Here is a 24,218-nt window from a genome sequence, read left to right as displayed (position 1 = left end):
CTATCTGGTCTGAAAACACAATATCCAGGGATGTTGAGCTGCAATTTTTTTCCCTTTTGGCAATGATATCATGCTGTCCTAAACTCACCGGTTTTGTTAGCTAAATACCTTGCATTTAAATAAACATATTTTAATATGGGGTTTACAGAACAGAAATTTTGCAAAACAGAGTTTCAATTTAAAAGTGTCCAATTGTAAATAAAAAATGTAGTTAAATGGAATGCTGGAAATATTCAGGCAATCAAAACCATTTAAAACCAGGAAGAGATTTATTCAAACCAACATTATTTATTTCTGCTAAAAGGCCCATGGTGGAAGACTTAGGTTAGTGATAGTCCATTAGTAGGACATAAACATGTCATTCCAGGACCTGTATTGGACTCCTTGTTAAAAAGGATTGCAATGTTAAAAGGAGTGGAAATAGTGGCATGCCTAAGTATTGGTACTCGGTAACTCTTTTCATCTTCTCATTCATGCCTTCATCCCATTGGAGGAGAAAGATCAGTTCAACCATGCCACTTATCAAAGATTAGGTCATATGAGCATCACAAATAGATTTTAATACAATTGATCTATTCATTTAATCTGGACAAAAGGGGATGGTAGTGGTTATTGAAGGTCAATCATTTGAGTCCTTGTAGAGGTTCTACAAGGCAGTGTCCTCAGGCCAATCATATTCGGTTGCTTCAATGACTGTTCCTCCAACATAAAGTTAGAAGTGGGGATGTTCACCACCATTTGCAACTCTTCTGATACTGAAGTAGTCCATAACCAAATTCAGCAATACCTGGACAACATTCAGGCTTGGGGCTGATTTGTGCCGTGCAAGTGCTGGGCAATAAACATCTCCAATAAGAGAGAATTGAACTTCTCCCATGACAAGTGGGCAGCACGGTAGCATTGTGGATAGCACAATTGCTTCTTAGTGTTGGGTGGGGTTGCTGGGTTATGGGGATAGGGTGAAGGAGTTGACCTTGGGTAGGGTGCTCTTTCCAAGCGCCGGTGCAGATTCAATGGGCCAAATGGCCTCCTTCTGCACTGTAAATTCTATGATATAATGACATTTAATGGCATTAGTACCGTGGAACGCCCCACTATCCACATCCTTGGGCTACCATTGACTCGACCAGCCATATAAATACTGTGGCTACAAGAGCAGATCAGAGGCTAGGAATAACTCTCCAAAATCAGTCCACCATCTACAAGGTACAAGTCAGGAGTGTAATGGAATACTCTCCACTTACCTGAATGAGTAAAACTCCAATACCACTTAAGTTCAATACCATCCAGGTCAAAGCAGCCCATTTGGTGAACGCCCTGTCCACCACCTTCAACATCAACTCCCTCTACAAGATGCACTGCAGCAACTCAATCAAGCCTTTCCAACAGGATCTTCCAAACCTGTGACCTCTACCACCTAGAAGGACAAGGGCAGCAAATGTATGGGAACACCACCTCCTGCAAGTTCTCCAAGTTGCACGCCAGCCTGACTTAGTGCCATTCTTTCACTGTCGCTGGGTCAAAATCCTGGAACCCCTTTTCTAACGATGGGTGTATCTACACCACATGGACTCCAGCATTCAAGGCAGCTTGTCACTGCCTTCTCAGGTGCAATTAGGAGTGGACAATAAATGCTTGCTCACATCCTCTGAACAAATATATATGAAAAAAATTATTCATCCATTGTTATTAATTTGATAGATATCTTGGGAGTTTCATCCTAAATTAATTTCACCAATTTATGTCAGTCTCCGATGCCTATTCAAACCATAACTTAATATATCACTGATCTAACAATACTGAGTTCAGGAAGTTTACTGAATTACCTTTACAACCACATGTTCATTGTTAAGCAACTTAATTGTTATAATTTGGGTAACGCTGTCCCTAACTATTTCTATTAATTACTTGTATACTGAGTCTAAATTGTGATAATTGTCATTTTGTAGTCAATGGATAGTAGTTAGTGCATGGTTTATGCTGACATCTGTGATCATTTCCCCCCATAATATCTGGTCCCATAATATGTCAGGATACCAAACCCAGTGCTCCTGCACCAGGGAAAAGGACCAAGCTCAAACAAAATATCAGCATTATCCATGGGTTTATTTAGTAGATAACCAAGATCTCATTGCGGAGAGAAGGCGTGAATGTGATGTTGAGATTAATACACACACCAGGAGCTTTTCACAGTAACTTCATTGCAGCAGTACTGTAAGCCGACTTGTGACAATAAGGATTATTTAAAAAAATAAAAACAACTTCTAACCTGGAAATGGGGACTGGAAACACATCTGGAAATTTGTTTGAAGAGTGGGTCCTGAATTTTTACAAACTGTGTAGGCTCAATAACATCCAAGATTTCCTCCAACTCCCCAAGGAACATGACCTGGTTTAAAATAAACAATGTCATTAATTTCAGTCACATTTTCACAAAACAACATATTTTCATGCTTTATAATTGCTGGAATACAAGTCATTTAACTTTATATGCTTGCAATTCAAAACTTTCATATTTTTCCAAATTCTGTACATTTGAATTCAATCATTTTTCTTTATTTTATTAATTTCCTTCCCTATCCGCCCCTTCCAGAAAGTACCCACCATGAGAAGGTACCATTCTACATATGCCACAAACTAACTGCTACAACCAATGTTACCTCATTCAGGTGGGCAATCTTCAATGCATGTGTACTGTTGGCAGATTGTTTGACTATGTGGAGCCTAAATATCCCCACACCCAATATTCACTTGCGACTGACTAGTTGATACTTCCCCCTCTACCCCAGGAGTAAAAAGGTCAGTTATACTAGCACTGGCCATGACCTCAGCACAGGCCAGGAAACAAACTCAGGATCTGCAGAGTTCCATTATATGCTCATAATGGCTGAGACATTGGGGAATGACAGAACATAACATAGTCTTCATTTTATTCAACGCTTTGAATTATTCTAAAATACCGTATTGCTTCTAAAACATCAATAACTTAAGTGCTGATGTTCTGTGCATTATGTTTCAGTTTTCAGAGAAGCAATTCTAACAGACTAGCAAAAGGGAATTTTTTTAAATTTGCTAATCTGCATAACAATCTTAAGACATTTATCTCAATTTGTCTTTAGTCAGTCCTCATTTTATCATGTTGACTACCCGTAACTTAATTTCAATGAGCTTGGGTAATGAAAGAGCTGGATATTAACAAAACTACAATACAGAAGAAAAAGAGTCATTCCATTTTAACACCTTCTATACTTTTTTTAGGAAATCTAAAAATTAGCATTATACAAGGTGGCAGCACTTAAGAGCATTTCTTTAAATAATTCTCTAATGCTGAGTTTGATAACGTGAATTCTTTTAAGTATAACATTTGAAATGATTGCATTATTTTGAAACCTGTGGTAGAAAATTATAACTCATTATATAACTCATTAGAAAACTTGAAAAAAAATAAGGACCTAGCCCCTCAGTCATAATGCATTGTGGCACAAAGGATCTCTAAATGTTGCTTCTATTAAACTTAAAAGGCCTGCCTCTCAAAATAACAGGTGGAATTTTTAAATTTTGCAGAAGTGCAAAATGGGTGGCGGTGAATTGGCTACCCATTATAAACCCAACCCTACGTGAGTCGAAGGAAAAGAGAATTGTGCTTGGGTTTATTGTAGGTGACCATATCCACATCTGCCATTGTCAGAGTTGAAAGTTCCAACAACCATTTTTGTTATACATTGCCAATTATAATGTAGGTCTTCAATAGGTTTTTCCAAATCCAAATAACGCTCGAGCATATGTATTTTATCTGACCATCACTTCTTGTACACAAGTATAAAAATACAGTTTCTCAGAGTTTAAATACAGTCTCTCAAAAACCTACATTCTGGAACACAAACCTAGTCAAGCACATTAAGGATTTGATTTTTTACAGATGAATAGTCCTAGATATGGTTAATTTAGAAAATTCTACTCCTCGTGATGCAGAAAAGAAAAGTAATAAGCAATCTTACTACTTCACCAGGATCATTATTTTGTCAAAGTCTTGGGTGCTGCTGTGACCCGAATAAGCAGGAATGCCTGTCCCCATATTCTGACTTGGAAACCTGGAATATGATTGGTTCAGTGTCAGAGATGACTGGCCGTCAATCATACCTGACACACAGAACATAGATGATCTCACTGTGCAATGGGGAAGTGGGAACAGAATGAAATTGTGACACCAGGATGTGTGTGCATCTTAGAAAAATAATTTTAAGGCACAAGCCTATGAAATGGTATGAATCTTTTAAAAAATATATAAGTTTCTATGAAGCAAAGCTTATATACGTTTATGGAAAAGGAAACTAAAGGTTTCAAAACTTTAAAAATTATAAATTTGGAAACAAAAATGAACATTTTATACATCAAAACATGAAAATTGGTCACAGCATACCAAAATCTGTCAGGCTTTCATTAGAAATGAGAGACTGTACATTAATTTAATCAATTGAAGTATGGATTTCACTGTTAGCTATTCTCCCACTTGCTGATTTACTTGCATGCAACCTGCAGATTAGTACATATCCATGTTAATATCCAACAGCAGAACTAATGTGGTCACCGCTCAGTCACCTGCATGAATTACTAAATTGCTGCAGTCCGCCCAAAACAATAATTTCAATCAATAATCATGCTACATTTTTAAATAATGGAAAATGTAATCAGACTATATTCAGTTAAACGTCTGACATTACTTCAATAATGGTTGCCACGGATATACAGGAAAGTAAAACATTTAAACTACCAAGAAAGAACGGAAGGCAAAGTTGCAATCCTAATAATGGTATTAGATAGAAGTTGCGAGGGGGGTGCTGGGTATTCCTGGTGGGGTAATTGGCAAATGTTAGGGGACTACCTGATGAGTTTAAAATGTTTATGGAGATGGTACTGGATGAGCTGTCTAGGCAATGGCACACTAGGACCAGATGAGATGCATTCACAGACAGAGGGAAGCGAGAGTGGAAATTGCAGAGCACTGGCCATAATTTTCCGATTTTCCTCAGGCTTGGAGGTAGTTCCAAAGGTCTGAAGAATTAAAAATGTTCAAAAAAAAGTTGGTAAAAGACCAGCAATTACAGGACAGTCAGTTGAACATCAGCGAAGGGGAAACTTTTAGAAATGATAATTCAGAACAAAATTAATAGTCACTTGGACAAATGCAGGGAAGCCAGTACAGATTTACAGGCAAATAGTGTGTAACTAACTTGTTCGAGTTTCTGATGAGACAGCAGAGAGGATTGATGAGCTCTATGTGCACTTCCATTAGAAGATGCTGAGCAAAGTTGGAGCTCAAAGAATAAAAATGACAGTAGCAGTCTGAATTTGAAATTTGCAGGGCAGGAAACAGCAGTAGTACAGTTAACAGAGGTTAGTCATTATGGTTGCTTTGCAGAGCGGAGGAAGAGTTTCTGGTGGAGTTCCCCAGAGGTCTGTGTTAGGATCCCTTCTCAAGACATATTGATGATCTGGTCGTTGGACTACTGGGCACAGTGCCAAAATTTGCTGGCGATACAAAACCTGTAAATATTGCAAACTTCAAGGTGAGCGTAGATCTTCAAACGGACAGATAGGTTTGTGGAATGGCCAGGCAAATATCAGATGAAATTTATTGCAGAGAAGTGTGAAGGGGTTAATTTTGGTAGGAAGAACGCAGAGAGAAAACATAATAGAAAGGGTATAATTCTAAAGTAATAGAGGGACCCAAGCGTTTACACACAGAAATCATTGTAGATGGAAGATAGGCTGAGAGCATGGTTAATAAAGCAGATGGCATCCTAGGTTTATAATAGTTGCATAGAATACAAATGCATGCTAAACCTGTAGAAAAAAATGGTTTGGCCTCAACTAAAGTACTGCATCTAGATCTGGTCACCATCTTTAGGACGGATGTGGAGACATTACAGAGAGTGCAGTGAAGATTCAAGAGAATTGTTCTAGGGATGAAGAACTTCAGTTACATAGATAGATAAGAGAAGTTAGGACTGTTCTCTTTAGAGAAGAGGAGGTTGAGAGCAGATTTGATAGAGGCACTCAAAATCATGAGGGTTCTGGACAAAATAGATAGAAAGAGATTGTTCCCTTCGCTGGAAGGATTGAGAACTAGATGATACAGATTTAAAGTAATTGACAAAAGCAATGGCATCATGGGGAAACGCTTTTTCATAGAGTGAGCGTTTAAGATCTCGAACACACTACATGAGATTCTGGTGGAGGCAGTTTTTAAATCGAGGGTTCCATAAGGGAATTGGATTATCCGAAAAGGAAGAATGTGAAGGACTATGGGGAAAAGGCCGAGGTATGGGAACAGGTGGTTTGTCCCTTCAGAGGGACAGACATGGCGGGATGAATGGCGGCCTTCTGTTCTGTAACCATTCTACGATTGTGCTTTTATCTGATTGCTTCTGTATTCTTACAGAAGCAGGATTATTTTTTAAATTGCAAATTCTTACAATAGATCTGCGAATTGTGAAAAATTCAAAATCAGTATTAATATATGAAGTGGCAGCATTCAACCTGTATAGGAAACCATACACATTGCATGCAAGATGTTCAAAACAGGTCTTCATAGAAGACACAAGAATGTAGTAGCTTCATTACTTTTTAGGTCACTTAATTTTCGGATTGTAAATACATGGTGATGGGATCCTAACAAATATTTAAGTGTGTCTGCTATTAGGTCCCTTATTCCGTATCTTGATCTACAAGAATGAAAAAAAAAGTACATTTTAAACTTTCCAATAGGCTGTTTTGAAATGGGAGTTTATGCTTTGAACAATAATAGAAATATAAGAATACAATTTTTAAGATGTTCAGAATCAGTGCATTTAAGTGCTAAGAGTGCTGTGGAGGCAACTTGAGTGACTTAACAGTGAACAATCAAATTTCATTTTTGTAATCAAAGATTTGCATAATTAAAAATTACATCACCCTATATCCTTCTGTTCACTTTTTAGGCAAGCGGGAGTTTAAACTGCTTACCTCTTTTTGACTGCAGGTTTTTGGCCAGAACTTTAGTAAACCCCTGATTACCTGAAGAAGCATACAGGACAAACATTTTAAGATCAACACACATCTTTTTCTAAAACAAAACAAAGCATTAATTGAGAAGCATTAGTGAAACGTACCGATTCAGTTAACGTTGGGTCTTTTTCTAGAAACTGTACAATGCAATATGCCAACTGTTAAAGAAAAGTAAAATGACTGTTAAAAATTAGTAAACAGGCCAGCTTTTTTTAAACAAAAAAAAGAATATTCACTGATTCTATCACATCCGAGCTAAACGGCTGAACTACTTTTGTGGAATATAGAATATCCATTAAGGGAATGGCAATCTGTCATGAATCAATCAGACTTGGCCTTAAATACCTGCCCATGCTTGAGTTTACAAAAGTCAGGAAATGAGAAGAGGAGAAATGAAAGTGGGTTCTGATGTCCTTCTGCAAGGTATGGTCATTGAATAGTGCGGTATTAAGTCTCCCAGCCATACTGAGGCACAGGTTGGAGCAACTGACCTCCGCCCCAGTAGAATCCGCCACCTTGCCACCACCAAGGGGATTGCCAAGACATCTGCCCTCGTCCCTGTCTAGAGCTCTGGCAAGTCTGAATATAGCCCCCAGGGGACTGGGTTCCAGGTCCAACTGTAACATGGTGCTAAAGTCCTGTCCCAGAACTTTCTCAGTTTTATACACGACCAAAACATACTAGCTAATTTTTGAGTCTTCACTTTTACCACAACTCGTAATTATGATCAAGTGTCTACACATGAAGTGTTAATCTGATTGATAAATCTCAAGATAATAACAGATCTAGTGACATTTTCTGACACTTCATTTTCCTTTAATGAACACAAGGGTCATGGGGACTTCTAGATTATCCAAGGTGGTTTCTCCCTGTGTCTGCGTGGGTTTCTCTCGTAAAGTCCCGAAAGATGTGAGTGTTGGGTGAATTGGACATTGAATTCTCGGTGTACCCGAATAGGCGCCAGAGTGTGGCGACTAGGGGATCTTCACAGTACTTCATTGCAGTGTCAATGTAAGCCAACTTGTAACACTACGAAAGATCATGATTATTTTGAAGCACTTTAAACTAATGTCTTCAATATCGGCAAACATTCTGAAGCATTTCACAAATTACCGCATCTCTGTTGTTTAAAGTACAATTGCAGACCAAATGGAAGCAAAAAGAAAATTGCAGACATTTAATGCGAATAATAAACTAAAGAAATACTCTTAAATTTGTCTATCTTAGCTTTGGTGCTCCTCATTTTTTAAGCAGTACAAATAAAAAAGCATACTGGTGTCATCTCAATTGTAAAATTCATCCAATAGATCATTCCTTCAAAGGAAATGTTTCTTTGGGGTCGAGTGTGCATGTTGGTGTGGGTGTGTGCGCGTGTGTGTTTTCGTCTGTCGGGGTTTAGGCCAGAGAAAGGTGAAACATTTAAACTTGAGGATGCTAAACAAAGTAGGTTTGGTTCACCAACACTTTTTGCCAAGATTAAAATTAGCAAAACTTAACTGGGAAAAAGTTATGTTCTTGTAATTAGACCCCCAACTTGCAATTTAAACCATGGATTTACCAAGAAAGATATGTGCTGAGTCAGCAGTTTAAGTGGTATCTCAGTGAGCTCTAATTAGTCCCTTCCTTCTTACCCTTTATAGAAACAACTGTTGATTTGCACAGAGTCTTGAATACATTGTTCAAACGTATTTGCAATATGCCAACCTGGAAATGCTCAGAACAGTTCTGTGGGCCAACATTCTGAGACAGTAACACAAACTGAGTGCAAATTAAGCCCATTATAGAAATATCCTCAACTAATGCCCTCATTTGTTTTTTTATAAGATACAGGCAGGATGCAGTGGGAATATTGAAGGGTCTTGTCCTCAAATTAGAGTCACAGGATGACTACATCAAACAACTTGAAAGACTGCATTGATGAAAAATACCAAGAATAACTTAAGTTAACCAAAAACTTAAAGGATCATTGCAGAATGATTCCAGAATTGACACACTGGAATTAGTCCCTTCATTGACAGAAGAGGTTGCGTGGAAATCAAAAGGAGCCATGGCGCCTTTTCCTATCTCAGCATCCAATGTGGAGCATTCCTGTGAATATTCTCAATTACATTTTATTTATTTCAGAAAGTATCAGACTTCCCAGAATAACCTTCCAAATAAGTTCCAGGCATCACACTTTTGACAAGTCATGAGACCATGGAAAACAAAGAAAAGCGCTATTTAAGTTGATGACTGGGAAAAATCCACAACAGACCCAGATTTGTTGCAATGACCAGAAGGTAAGTTGTAGTCAAATTGAACGTGAAAGGCTGCTAAAGATTAGCTTTAGTGTCAGGGAATGCTGTCAAAATTTTGCAAAAGCAAATGAAAACATTGCAAAAGATTGTCAAAAGAATTGATGTAGGCTATATTCCATGCCCTGCATCCCTCACTTTGCGATAAAAGCTTGATCGTAGTCTTTGACAAGACAAAATAATTAAAATTGGATCACAAAATTCAGGCTTAACATACAGTGGATGACAATGATCATGACTGCCATATATGGTGCAAAGTTCCCAAATGCATGGTATCCATGTGAATTTTCTCCTGTGGATAAGAACAATTTTCTGACTGGATCTGGATGCTGAACAATTGAGTTCCAAAAAATTAGAATATAAATGGAGGAGCAACATTCTTACCTGTGCATGAAAAAGCGATAAAGTCCTCACAGTGTGCAAAGGAATCAGAACCTTCACCAGAAATTGTTTGTGTTCAGCCTTCAGAGGCAATGCAAACCCATTTATTATACTGTCAACAGAAAATGAAGAAAGATTATCTACTTGATAAATTACGTTCAAATAAGTTCCCTTTCTCTGGGAACTTCATAGAGGATCTATATTAAAAAGGAAATAGCTCCAATTTACAGGAATGATCTCCATATGCAAGGCTCAGGATTCATATTTTTAAGCATATCAGGTATAGCGAAGGGGCTGGTTTAGCACAGTGGGCTAAACAGCTGGTTGTAATGCAGAACAAGGCCAGCAGCGTGGGTTCAATTCCCGTACTGGCCTCCCCGAACAGGCGCCGGAATGTGGCGACTAGGGGCTTTTCACAGTAACTTCATTAAAGCCTACATGTAACAATAAGCTATTATTTGTTCTCAAAATTATATAAGCATCAATATCGGTTTTGTCTCACCAAATTAACGACACCCCCATCCCACATCCAAACTTGTTACAGCCAGAAACTAAATACGTGTAACATTGTAGTAAGTAAGAGTGACAGAGATTAGAAAATCATAATAATGTTAATGTGAACATTTTCAATGTCATTTCACAGATACGAAAATATAAAGATTGCAAAAATGCTCACTTTAACTACCGATAGTTTTAGAACATAACATTTTAGAAAGACAGCTACAGGATGACACGGAGAGATCTTTAGTCCACCTTCACTTCATGAAGTGAGAGATCTTTGCATACAAGTACACAGGTCTCTAAAGGCAGTAGTTCAATCAGACAAGATGGTTAAGAAAGCATATGGAATGCTCTCCTTCATTGGCAGAGGTATAGTATAGAACAGTACGGATATAATGTTGGAATTGTATAAAACACTGGTGAGGCCACAACTGGAATAGTGTGCGCAGTTCTCGTCATCACATTTCAGGAAGAACGTTATTGTTCTGGCGAGAATGCAGAGGAAATTTACAAGAATGTTGCCAGGGTTAGCAAAGCGTAGCTACAAGGAGAGATTGGATAGGTTGGGGTCATTTTGCTTGGAACAAAGAAGGCTGAGGAGTGACTTAATTGAGGTTTACAAAATCATGAGGGGAAAAGATAGGGTGAACAGGATAAAATTGCTTCCCTTGGAGAATTCTAAAATCAGGGGACACAGATTCAAGATAAGTGGCAGAAGGTGTAGGGGGGACATGAGGAAGAATGTTTTTATGCAGAGCATAGTGGGAGTTTGGAATTCACTGCCCGATTTCGTGGTGGAGGCAGAGACCCCAAACTATTTTTTAAAGTACCTGGATCTGCATCTTAAGTGCTCTAAGGTATAGGGCTATGGACCAGGTGCAGGAAGGTGGGATTAGAAAGGGCACCAGGGTGTCCTTGGACTGGCATGGAAAAGGTGGGCCAAATGGCCTCCTTCTGTACTGTAACTTTTTATTCTATATGGCTCTCTCTCCCTTCCTGTGCTTTTGTTCCTTCCCAATCCCATAAAGCGATTAGAAAGTTTTGGATGCAGAGGAGAAAAATGAAGACCAGCTAACCTCTTAAAACAATGCACTATTTATATGTTTTTAAGACTAAAGAAAGCAAAGCATATTTTGGTAATTTGAGCTGGAGTAGTTATGGTACTTAATCATTAAGGTGCAGCTATGTTCAACATCACCTGACCCTTTGAGGCTACTGCCAAATAATTCCATGGCAGAACAGTGTTCCAAGAAAGCAGGAACAGTTAATTGCAGCTGCTTGCACATCACTGAAGCTACTTAGAGATCAATGTATTTGCTTGTAAATATCTGACTACAGCTCAGAACAACTCAGCATTGAAGTATCTACAACCAATTCATTTTACATTACATCTGTAACAAGATGCAACATCAGGAATGTGAGGGGCGGCGAAGTGGTTAGCACTGCTGCCTCACGGTGCTGAGATTGCGGCCCTGGGTCACTGTCCATCTGGAGTTTGAACATCCCCCCATGCCTGCATGGGTCTCACCCCCACCACCCAAAAGGTTTGCAGGATAGGTGGATTGGCCATGTTAAATTGCCCCTTAATTGGGGAAAAAAATAATTAGGTACTCTAAATTTATTTTTTAAAAAGGAATGCGAGGGATACACACGTTACACCAATCTTGGTTGGGGTGGCACACTGCCGCCTACAGCACACAGGACCAGGGTTCGATCTCGGCCCCGGGTCACTGTCTGGTTGGAGTTTGCACATTCTCCCTGTGCCTGCCTGGGTCTCACCCCCACAACCCAAAGATGTGCAGGGTAGGTGGATTGGCCACGCTAAATTTCCCCTTAATTGGAAAAAAAAATTAGGTACTCTAAATTTATTTTGAAAAAACAAATCTTGGATAAAAATTTTCCTCAGTGCACCGAGACTAGAAAGGTTACAAAGTAACCTCCGATTACCGCTTTAAAATGAATTTGTGTAGCTGTTTGCAAGGCTTTGGCCATAATGCCCCGCAACCAACTAATGAACTAACACTGCTCGAGTTGAACTTGAAGAAGTCACTTGGGGCGGGCATCAAAATGCTAAACTGTAAACCTGGTTGATTCAACAACTTCAAGACATGAGTGGGAAAATGAGAAATGTTGAAGTATGCGGCTGCTTACCTTCCTAATATTTCCAGAAGCTCTGCTACACCATTAAAATGCTCTGTTTCATAAACAAATCTGCAAAGATAAATGACATTAAACGGTGTGTGCTTAAACAACAAACAGCACAAATTTAGGCAAGAGTGAGGTATTTGTAGTAAAATTTAGACAAGAGTAAGGTATTTGTAGTACACCCGGGTGATCAGGAGGAGGAAATTAGGAGACTCCCATTTAAGAGGGCAGTGAAGAGTTTCAGATACCTGGGGGTGCAGGTGGCCAGGAGTTGGGGGACTCTCCATGAGCTTAATTTTACCAGGCTGGTGGAGCAGATGGAGGAGGAATTTAAAAGGTGGGACATGGTGCCGCTATCGTTGGCGGGTAGAGTGCAGTCTGTCAAAATGACAGTTCTCCCGAGGTTCTTGTTCCTTTTTCAGTGTTTGCCCATCTTTATCCCTAGGGCCTTTTTTTAAGAAGGGTGACTAGCAGCATCATGAGCTTTGTTTGGGCGCATGGGACCCCGAGGGTGAAGAGGGTCTTCTTGGAGCGGGATAGAGATGGGGGGGGGGGCTGGCGTTACCCAATCTCTCGGGGTATTATTGGGCGGCCAATGTGTCGATGGTGCGCAAGTGGGTAATGGAGGGGGAGGGGGCAGCATGGAAACGGATGGAGAGTGCGTCCTGTGGAGATACAAGCCTGGGGGCCCTGGTAACGGCGCTGTGGCCGCTCCCTCCTACGAGGTATACCACGAGTCCGGTGGTGGCGGCTAGCTTCAAGATTTGGGGGCAGTGGAGGCGACATAGGGGAGAAGTGGGGGGCTCGATGGAGGTTCCGTTAAGGGGGAACCATAGGTTCGTCCCGGGGAACATTGATGGGGAATTTCAGGGTTGGCACGAGCGGGCATCAGACAGCTGAGGGACCTGTTTATTGATGGGAGGTTTGCGAGCCTGGGGGAGTTGGAGGAGAAATTTGGGCTCCCCCCTGGGGAACATGTTCAGGTATCTGCAGGTAAAGGCATTTGCTAGGCGGCAGGTAGAGGGATTCCCTTCGCTTCCCGCGAGGGGGGTGAGCGACAGGGTGCTTTCGGGGGTCTGGGTCGGAGAGGGGAAGATATCTGATATCTACAAGGTTATGCAGGAGGCGGAGGAGGAGTCAGTAGAGGAGCTGAAAGCTAAGTGGGAGGGGGAACAGATCGAAGACGGGACATGGGCTGATGCCCTGGAGAGGGTTAATTCTTCTTTAGAGGTGAAGACAGGTGTGTCAGGTGCTCGGGGAGTCCAGCGAACCATGTCCATATGTTCTGGGCATGCCCGGCACTGGAGGAGTTCTGGAAGGGGGTGGCGAGGACGGTGTCGAGGGTGGTGGGATCCAGGGACTCGCGATTTTTGGGGTTGGGGTGGAGCCGGGAGTGCAGGAGGCGAAAGAGGCCGGTGTGCTGGCCTTTGCGTCCCTAGTAGCCCGGCGAAGGATCTTGCTACAATGGAAGGATGTGAGGCCCCCAAGCGTGGAGACCTGGATCAATGACATGGCGGGTTTCATTAAGCTAGAGAAGGTCAAATTCGCCCTGAGAGGGTCGGTACAAGGGTTCTTTAGGCGGTGGCAACCTTTTCTCGACTTTCTGGCTCAACGATAGGGTACGGAGACAGTAGCAGCAGCAACCCGGAGGGGAGGGGGGGGAAGGGGGAGGGGGAAGGGGGAGGGAAAAGGTGGGGGGGCGGGCGATGACTATGTTTGTTTATTTAATTTAAATTTATTTTTAAGTTCTTTTGTTGTTCATTGGGGTTGGGGGGGTGGGGGATGTGATATATGCGTCAATACGGTCTGGGGGTGTTACAGTTATTATGGGTTATTTTGTTGCATTTCATTGTTTGTCGTTATGTTTTATATTTTCTGTTAAAAATTCCAATAAAAATTATATTAAAAAAACAACAAACAGCACATGCACTTTTATTAGTAAAAATGAGGAAATATCAACACAGAACAAACTTGTGCAAATATTATCAAAAGAATTTAAAGGCACCATTTTTATATTCTTAAAGAGTGGATTCAAACTGAATATTACCTGCAGGATGTTAACAATCAATAAATTGCTGAATCATAAATGTAATTCATTAACAGCACATCATATTTTTTACTTGGCGCACAGGCCTTTGAGGATAGAGTAAAAAGAAAGTTCCTTCTTGGTTTGTGATGCAGAACAAGGCCAGCAGCGCGGGTTCAATTCCCGTACCAGCTTACCCGAACAGGCGCCGGAATGTGGAGACTAGGGGCTTTTCACAGTAACTGCATACTTGTGACAATAAAAGGTTATTATTATTATTGCTGCTACCTCCTCGGATTGATTTTCCAAATTCCCCGGATTCTAGAATGTTTCTAATCATATTGGAAACTAGCAAATGTTCAAGATTCAACAAAGGTGGCAAAGAACATAAACAGAATAACATGAGAAGTAGGAGCAGGAGTAAGCCATGCAACCCCTTGAGCCTGCTCCGCAATTCAGTAAGATCATGGCTGATCGGATTGTGGCTTCAACTCCACTTTCCTGTCTAACCCCCATATCCCATGACTCCCATGTCAATCAAAAAGAGAAAACAGGAAACTACAGGCCAATTAGCCTGACATCAGTCATTGGGAAAATGCTGGAATCTATCATTGAAGAAGTCTTGACAATGTACTTAGCACATCATTAGATGATCAGATAAAGTCAACATGTTTTTACAAAAGGAAAATAGTGCTTGACAAATTGTTTCGTTTCTGGAGGATTTAACTGGCAGGGTAATGAAAGGGTAACCAGTAGAGGTAGTACACTTGGATTTCTAAAGGCACTGATAAGATTCCATTTAAAAGATAAATATGCAAGATAAGGGTAGGGTTAGGGTTACGGTAGGTAATAGACGTAATGCTATAAATAGAGGATTGGTTATTAGACAGGAAGCAAAGTATGGGGATAAAGGAGGCATTTCCAAGTTTGCAGGCTATAACCCATGGAGTGCCCAAGTATCAGTTCTAGGGCCTCAGCAATTTATAATCTATATGACTTTGCTATAGTTATACAGGGAGTTGGTGAGGCCACATCTAGGATCTTGGTAGGCTTACTTAAAAAAGGATATAAATATATTAGCAGATCAGCAAAGGATCACTCAACTGATACCTGGAATTGGGAAAGAGGGTCGATTATTTTACAAGGAAAGGTTGGACAGGCTGGATTTGTATGCTTGGGAGTTCAGAAGATTCAGAGGTGATCTTATTGAAATATACAAGATCCTGAGGGGACTTGGCAGGGTGGATGCTGAAAGGAAGTGCACTTCCTTGTGTGGGAGAAACTCAGGTTTGCAGAGTGAGGGGGAATTAAAAATAGGATTCTCCCATTTATGACATAACAACTTTTTATCCTCTCAGAGCACATGAATCTTTGGAACTTTCTTCCCTAGACAGCAGTGGAGGCAGGGTCAATGAATATTTTTAAGGCAGGAGGAACAGCATTTTTGACTAGCAATGGACTCAAAGGTTATGGGGGAGGCGGAATGCGGAATTGAGTTGACTATCAGATTAGCCATGATCTTCTTGAATGGTGGAGCAAGGTCAAGAGGCCGATTGGCCTACTTCTGCTCCTAATTCAAAGAGACTGAGTGCAATGCGTTTACATTTGCTGACAATACAAAACCAGACGTGAATCTAAGCTGTGAGAAGGATACAGAGGTTGCAAAGAGGTAGGTTGAGTGGGCAACAAGGTGGCAGATGGAGTATTACGTGGAGACATAGGTGGTTATTCACTTTAGTCATAAGATTAAATAAGCAGAATGTATTTTTTTTTTTAAAAGGAGTCAAACCTGTAGGCTGAGATTATACAGCCATTGGGCGAACGGGTGGCACAGCAGCACAGTTGCTTCACAGCACCAGGGACCCGGTTTGATCCACATTTGGGTCATTGTCTGTGCGGAGTCTGCACGTTCTCCCTATGTCTGTGTGGGTTTCCTCCGGGTGTTCCAGCTTCCTCTCAAGTCTCAAAAGACGTGCTGTTAGGTGAATTGGACATTCTGAATTCTCCCTCAGTGTACCCGAACAGGCGCCGGAGTGTGGCGACTAGGGGATTTTCACAGTAACTTCATTACAGCGTTAATGTAAGCCTACTTGTGACACTAATAAAGATTATTATATCCTCTGGAGTTTAGAAGAATAAAAGATGGTCTCCTAAAAAGATACAAGATTCCGAATGGGCTCATTATTAGGCACAGAGATGGTTTCCCCTGGCTACGGAATCTGGAGAACAGGACACAGTCTCAGGGTAAGAGACTCATCATTTAGGACGGAGAGGAGGAGGAATTTCTTTTCTTGAAAGGTTGTGATTCTTTGGAATTCTCTAACTCCGGAGGTTTGTGGATGTTCCACTGGTAAATATATTCAAGGCCGAGACACAGATTTTGGTATCTCAGGGAATTAAGGGATATTGGGAAGCGAGCAGGCAAGTGGAATTGAATCCACAGATCAGTCATAATCGTACTGAACGATAGAGAAAGTTCGAAGAGTCATATGATCTACTCCTGTTGCTCCTATTTATTATGTGCGCAAATTGCAATTTATTGACACTGCAAAAAAAAAAAGGCCCTATATTTTAATGGGAACATTGGCCAATAGCATGGGGAAATACATAGAACATAAAGTGCAGAAGGAGGCCATTCAGCACATCGAGTCTGCATCGACCTACTTAAGCCCTTACTTCCACCCTTAACACGTAACACAATAACCCCTCCTAACCTTTTTGTTCACCAAGGGCAATTTATCAGGACCAATCCACCTAACCTGCATGTCTTTGGACTGTGGGAGGAAACCAGAGCACCCGGAGGAAACCCACGCAGACACGGGGAGAACGTGCAAACTCTGCACAAACAGTGATTCACCAGGGAATCGAACCTGGGACCCTGGCGCTGTGAAGCCACAGTGCTACCCCCTTGTGCTACCATGTTGCTAGAAATGTGAAGTACATCAGTAGCTGTAGTGAAATTATAATGAATGGAGGGCCAAGGACCATGTAGTTGAGAGTTAGAGGACCGCAGTCAGCAATTATATGGTGGATAGATTGAAGAAGGAAGTGGGGTTCCTAAAAGATAGTGGTTATGGGTGATAAGGGTGAAGGAAAGGTGGATAAAGAGTGTCTGGGTCAATTTGTAACTTACTGGTTAAAACTCCCTTGTTAGGGCAGCACGGTGGTGCAGTGGGTTAGCCCTGCTGCCTCACGGTGCCGAGGTCCCAGGTTCGACCCCGGCTCTGGGTCACTGTCTGTGTGGAGTTTGCACATTCTCCCCGTGTTTGCGTGGGTTTTGCCCCCACAATCCAAAGATGTGCAGGCTAGGTGGATCGGCCACGCTAAATTGCCCCTTAATTGAAAAAAATTAATTGGGTACTCTAAATTTATTTTTTAAAACTCACACTTTGCAGCATTGATAGCTTAGTTCTTGGCCTTCTCTCAGAAGGACAATAATCCCAATACCATGAGTAAGCTGATAGCCTTGAACCATTGTTCTATCAAAGGAGTACACCTACGTGAGCAAACCCATGTGTAGTCAACAAACTGCTAAATGGCTCAACGCCTTTTGAACTTTGCAATAGCAATCAAATGGAAAACACAAGCAAAATAAAATTCTCAAAAAATAAATCCTGGGAAAGCAGTTGTTCGGGGAAATATTGACAATGCTACATAAAACAATTTAATAAGAACATGCTAAGATTCTAAAATTTCAGCCGATTCTAAAAAAGCCAAGTATCCGTTTTAATGAATTTTTAAAAATTAAATACTTCAAAACCTCAATGACACTTAAGAAATTTTTTTTAAAAGCACTTGAGTTTGCGTTAGAATTAGACAGAATCAACAATTTTTAAAAATTTAGTATGAATAAGTTATTGGAAAGTGCTACGCAAACCCAGACAGATCCCCGAACCCCACCCATTTAGTCTCCCTGACATCAGAAGGAATCACTCAGCAAAAACAAAGGATAATCTTAATCAGTCCTGATTCCCTTACTTGTCCAGTATGTTAGTGAAAACTTCTGTAACCATATCCTGTTGCAATTTCCCTCATGGAAAGCACTACGAGCAATGCACAAGGCAGTTAATTTTGGTGGGAGTAAAGTCAGTCATCGCGATTTTAAATTAGTGTTGAGCATTAGACAACAGTCTAATACTTCTCTCCTTAACTTCCTTCACGGAGTACTAAAAAAAATACACTTGAGCATAAGGCTTAATAATATTCAAAGGAACTTCTCCCCATGTCTGCGCGGGTTACACCCCCACAACCCAAAAGATGTGCTGGCTAGGTGGATTGGCCACACTAAATTGTCCCTTAATTCGGAAAAAGAATAATTGGGTACTCTAAATTAAAAATATATATATATTCAAAGGAACCGTTGACAGAATAGGCAATCACCGCACACTTACTGTAGAAAAATATTGTTAATTTGCTTCCGGATAAATGCTCTAAGTCCAAGAAACTTTCCATAAATTCTGTGTAATACAGTCTTCAGGTAGTCTCGTTCTCGGGGGTCCTCACTGTTGAACAACTCTAAAAGCTGAAAATAACCAATCAGAAAAAATAAATCACTTCAACATGGTTGTAAAACTCTTGCCGAGATCACAAACACTATGGAGTTAAGTCTTTTTTTTCTTGCACTCACCATCGCTTCAGCTTTATATCACAGAAGCTCAACATTAAATGCTTTGTAATAACATGCCAATATGTTTAGATCCCAAGAACCATTTTATAATTCTTATGATTATTCAGAAATCAAATTTTCATTCAACCTAGTGCGCCAGGGACCTGGTTTGATTCCCGGCTTGGGTCACTGTCTGTGTGGAGCCTGCACATTCTCCCTGTGTCTGTGTGAGTTTCCTCCGGGTGCTCCGGTTTCCTCCCACAAGTCCCAAAAGACGTGCTTGTTAGGCGAATTGAGCATTCTGAATTCTTGCTCTGTGCGCCCGAACAAGCGCCAGAATGTGGCGACTAGGGGCTTTTCACAGTAACTTCATTGCAGTTTTAATGAAAGCCTACTTGTGACAATAAAAAAAGATTAGTATTATTCATCCCCGTTTCGACTTAGAAGATCCAATGTATTTTGAGAATACTTTCTTCTGAGAATAATGTGTGTGCAATTTTATTAAAAGATGGGCGTGACAATCCAGGATTGGACGGCACCCATCCTGCTATTCAAGGTCAATAGCGGGAGAGCCCAAAAACGTGCTTGGCGGCAGGCACCGAGTGATCACGATTTCCACGACCTGCTGTGACAGATGCGATCTGTATCATACCCTCGCTGGGCGTAATCCAGATCAGCATATTTAAATTACATAAAATTCATATAAATATGTGCAGTCCGTTTGAGGCTGGAGTCTCCTGGCTCCTGGGATTCACAAGCCCCACTGACGCAGCCGGAGGCCAGAGTCAAATAGTGCTGGCTTCCAAAAGCCAAAACTAGATGTGAAGGCCAAAATGGGGAGCCTGGACACCAATAGAGCCCGAGTAATCGGAGACCCTCAACTTATAGGAGTAGGATGATCGAGTGAGAATCTCCCAAGCTCCAAAAAAAAAAAAATAACTAGGCGTAGGTGAACAGCAGTTTAGATCGCGCCCAAACATCCGCAGGAATCACCCCGGGAAACCTGCCCAAAATGACAGTCGCACCCAACAATTTTAAGCATAGATGCGTATGAAAAATGCAATGTACAGAATCAGGGTATGTTACTGCATTTCTTGAATCTTCAAATTTACCTTAAATTGTGTTCTGACCAAAAATATTAATAGCAGATAAGAATCTTTGAGAAAAATTAAACTTGACACTGCACTGAATTTTGGCGAGGAGGGTTCAAGTGGTGAAAATGAATATTCTGCCGAGGTTCTTGTTTATCTTTCAGGCTCTCCCGATCTTTATACCCAAGGCCTTCATTGGTTTGAGCCGGGGGAGGGAGGTGGATAGTGTACAGGAGATGGAGGGAAGTGGGGCTGGTCAAGATGAGGGATTTGTTTTTGGAGGACGGGTTCGCCAGTCTGGAGGAGCTAAGGGAGAGATAGAGCTGCCGAGGGGTAGAGAGTTCAGATATCTACAGGTTAGGGACTTTTCACAAAAGGTCTGGAAGGGGCTCCCTAGATTGCCAGGATACACCCTGCTGGAGCGACTGCTGCTTCCGGATGTGGAAGGGGAGGGAAGAATTGGTATATGTACAAGTGGCTGGGGGAGCAGGGAGGCGAGCGGGTGGTGAAGATCAAGGAAAAATGGGAAGCAGAGTTGGGACCAGAGGTCAATTGGGGAGTATGGAGTGAGGCACTGCGAAGGGTAAACAGGACCTCCTCTTGTGCAAGGATTAGCCTGATACAGTTTAAGGTGGTGCACAGGGTGCATATGACTCGGACGAGAATGAGTGGGTTCTTTCAGGGGGTAGCAGATGAGTGAGAGGTGTGGGCGGGGGCCAGCAAATCATGCGCACATGTTTTGGGGTTGTGAAAAACTGGGAAGATTCTGGGCAGGAGTGTTCGCGGTCTTAGCCAGGATAGAGGAGGGAGTGGACCCGGACCGTTTGGTGGCGATATTTGGGGTTTCAGAGAAGCCGGAGCTCGTGAAGAGGAGGAGGGCCGATGTTTTGGCCTTCGCCTCTCTGATTGCACGGCGACTAATTTTGCAGGAGTGACGGTCGGCATCGCCACCGGGGGTAGCAGCATGGTTGGGTGGCCTGTACGACTTCCTGCGGTTGGAGAAGATAAAGTATGAGTTAAGGGGCTCAGCAGGGCAGTTTGAGAAAAGGTGGGGGGATGTTTGTGACCGTGTTTGAGGAGCTGTTCATTGCAGAAGGGTTGGGGGAGGGGTGAAAAAGGAGACAAATCTGTACAAACTGTATAGTTGATTATTGGGAAGAACGTTTCCCGGGGTGTTCATTTGCTGTAACCTACTATGATACAAGTTTGAATAAAATGTGTTTAAAAAAAGAAAAATTAAACTTTGAACATTAGATCAATTGAAGGAAGGCAAATACAGAACTTAATGAAAAACAGATGAACCAAAATTGTGTCAATAATATTAGCCTTATAGACCAGTCAGATCCTATTCCAGCTTATGTACTTGACACAGCTAACGCCACCTTAAAGAGAAACCAACAGCACAACAATGAACGTTTACAAAGATTTATGTTTTAAAGGATATTCAACATAGGAGGCGTGATTCCCCCGAATCGGCATGATGGCCCGACGTCGGAGTAAAAAACGGCGCAAACCACTCCGGCGTCGGGCCGACCAGAAGTTGCGGAGTTCTCTGCACTTCCGGGGTTAGGCCGGCAGCCAAGGGACTGCGCGAGTTAGCGCATGCGCAGAACCACCGGCGCGGTTCCGCGCATGTGCAGACCGGCCTGCATATTCTGGCGCATGCACAGGGAGGTGTCTTCTCCGCGCCGACCATGGCCTATAGGGGCCAGGGCGGAAGGAAGAAGTGCCCCCATGGCACAGGCCGGCCCACAGGTCAGTTGGCCCCAATCGGTCCAATCCACGCCGGCGGGACTGGCCAAAAACAGGCGGCCACTCGGGGCCTGGAGAATTGCCGGACCGGCGTGGCGTGATCCCCGTCCGAAAACCAGCAGCGGAGAACACAGCAGCTGGCGCCGGAGCAGCAGGGTGGGATTCAGGCCCCCCCCCCCCCCCCCCCCCGGGATTCTCCAACCCGGTGGGGGGTCAGAGAATCCCGCCCATCAGATATACTCAAATTTATAAATATATCACCAGAATATACTGCTGTACTGTTTGATTCCTCAGCTACATGAACACTTGGTTACTAGAAAGAAAGGCAAATATCTAGTTTTTAAAAAAGCTTGTACGTACCTGTAATATAAATTTTTGATCTACATATTTTTTGGCAATACTAGGTTGGAATTCTTGACTTTCCAAAAATCGAATGAAGAATTCATATACAAGCTGTAAGAGATAAATTAAATTACAATAAGGTAAAACATTTGCACCCGAATGGAAAACGGTCAAAAAAACTGTCCACTCCTCCATTGCCCCGAATCATTCATCCTCCTCACAGGGCACTTTCCTCTGAAATCACAGATGCAACACCTGCTGCTTTACCTCCCCTTCCTCACTGTCCACGGACCCAAACATTCCTTTCAGGTGAAGCAACATTTCACTTACACTTCCTTCAATTTGAACTACTGTATTCGCTGCTCCCAATGTGGTCTATTCTACACTGGGGAGACTAAACATAGGCTGGGTGCCCGCTTTGTGGAACATCTTCGCTCCATCTTCAAGCATGAATCAAACTTTCTGGTTGATTGCCATTTCAACACTGCACCACGCTCTCATGCTTACATGTCCATCTTAGGCCTGCTGAAATGTTCCAGTGATGTCCAATGCATTGCCATTTCAACACAGCACCACACCCTCATGCTTATATGTCCATCCTAGGCCTGCTGAAATGCTCCAGTGATGTCCAATGCACTGCCATTTCAACACAGCACCACTCTCATGCTTACATGTCCATCCAGGCCTGCTGAAATGCTCCAGTGATGTCCAATGCAAATGGAAGAACAACGCATCTTCTAATTGGGCACATTCTGGACTCAACATTGTGCTCAACAACTTTATACAGTAACTTCCCCCTCCATCTTAACCACACCCCTCACACCTTTTTAGTTTGTTGCCCATTGATTTTCAGCGCCTGGGCCTGCCCCAACACAACCCCACCTCTCCCTCTGTCAACTGCACCTGGCTGCTCAGTTGCTCAGTGACAAATTCTGCTTTCTCGTATTTTGCCACATTCAGCACTCTTCAATCCCTTAATAGCACCATTAACACACTCCATTGTCAGATGTCCATGACAAATTTACTCACATCTCCTTTGTCCGACCTATCCCTGGTTCTTCTATTCTGCCTCACCTCCTCTACTCCCTTTCCAACTATATAAATCTGCACATTTCGACCTCACTACAGTTCTGTAGAAGCGTTATTTAGGTCCGAAACAGTAACTGTTTCTCGCTCCACAGATGCTGCCAGACCTGCTCGAGTTAATCCAGCATTGTCCGGTTTTTTTTTTCAGATCTGCAGTATTTTGCATTTTAAAAAAATATTGGTTTGAAAATTCCGGCTTTCAACTATCACTTCTTGCTGATTTCCAAATTTCTCCGTCTGCCAACCAAAACAAAGGGTTGGGTGGTGTAGGTGGGCAACATGTACCCCCCCCCACAGACAAATTAAAATGTCAGTGCTTTAATGAAAGATGCATCCCCGGGAATCCAGGAGAGAGAGAGAGAGAGACGGATGTGCTGGCCTTTGCTTCCCTAGTAGCCCAGAGGCATATATTGCTGGCATGGAGGGACTTAAAGCCCCCGAAATCGGAGACCTGCCTTTCAGATATGGCAGGCTTCATCTGCCTGGAGAAAATTAAGTTAGCCATGAGGGGGTCTCTGCTGGGGTTCGCCCGGCAGTGGCAACCATTCATCAACTTCCTCGCAGAAAACTAATCGTCAGCAGAAATGGGGAAGGGGGGGATCAGGTTAGCGTAGGTATGCAGGGGATAAGTAATGGCAAGACATGTGGGAGAGGGAGGTGGAATTTGCACTATGTATATTGTTGATTTTCTTGCTGTTAAAATGCCAAAGAAATACCTCAATAAAACGTTTATTTAAAAAAATGAAAGACGCATCACCTAGCGAGAAAGGGGAATTAACGGTCATGATCAAAATGAGCAATTCCAACTGTATATAAAGGCTGAATATACAAAATCTATTCTGATGCAAAGAACGCTTGAATTTTTCCCCACTAAAAAAGCAAAAGTGAGGAACTGATTTATAGACTGTTGCCATAGCTTGCATGTACATAATCGGAGGATTTTCCTT

The 24,218-nt window shown here is 42.1% G+C and overlaps 1 protein-coding gene across 1 annotated transcript in view; it reads right to left on the bottom strand.

Annotated features, from left to right (window-relative positions):
- Positions 1-24,218, bottom strand: part of ppp2r5eb (protein phosphatase 2, regulatory subunit B', epsilon) — a 117,224-nt gene that overhangs the window by 13,414 nt on the left and 79,592 nt on the right. Inside the window, exons 4-10 of the mRNA XM_038775331.1 lie at positions 22,204-22,296; positions 18,786-18,916; positions 12,375-12,434; positions 9,726-9,834; positions 7,152-7,205; positions 7,006-7,056; positions 2,270-2,389 (exon numbers count right to left, since the gene is read on the bottom strand). Coding sequence (XP_038631259.1) covers positions 2,270-2,389; positions 7,006-7,056; positions 7,152-7,205; positions 9,726-9,834; positions 12,375-12,434; positions 18,786-18,916; positions 22,204-22,296 — 618 coding nt within the window. The remainder of the gene's footprint in view (positions 1-2,269; positions 2,390-7,005; positions 7,057-7,151; positions 7,206-9,725; positions 9,835-12,374; positions 12,435-18,785; positions 18,917-22,203; positions 22,297-24,218) is intronic.

The sequence above is a fragment of the Scyliorhinus canicula genome, chromosome 2, assembly GCF_902713615.1.
Source record: "Scyliorhinus canicula chromosome 2, sScyCan1.1, whole genome shotgun sequence".
In the NCBI taxonomy this organism is placed as follows: domain Eukaryota; kingdom Metazoa; phylum Chordata; class Chondrichthyes; order Carcharhiniformes; family Scyliorhinidae; genus Scyliorhinus; species Scyliorhinus canicula.
Note: the sequence above shows the minus strand (reverse complement) of the source record. Positions and strands in the feature narration are given on the sequence as shown.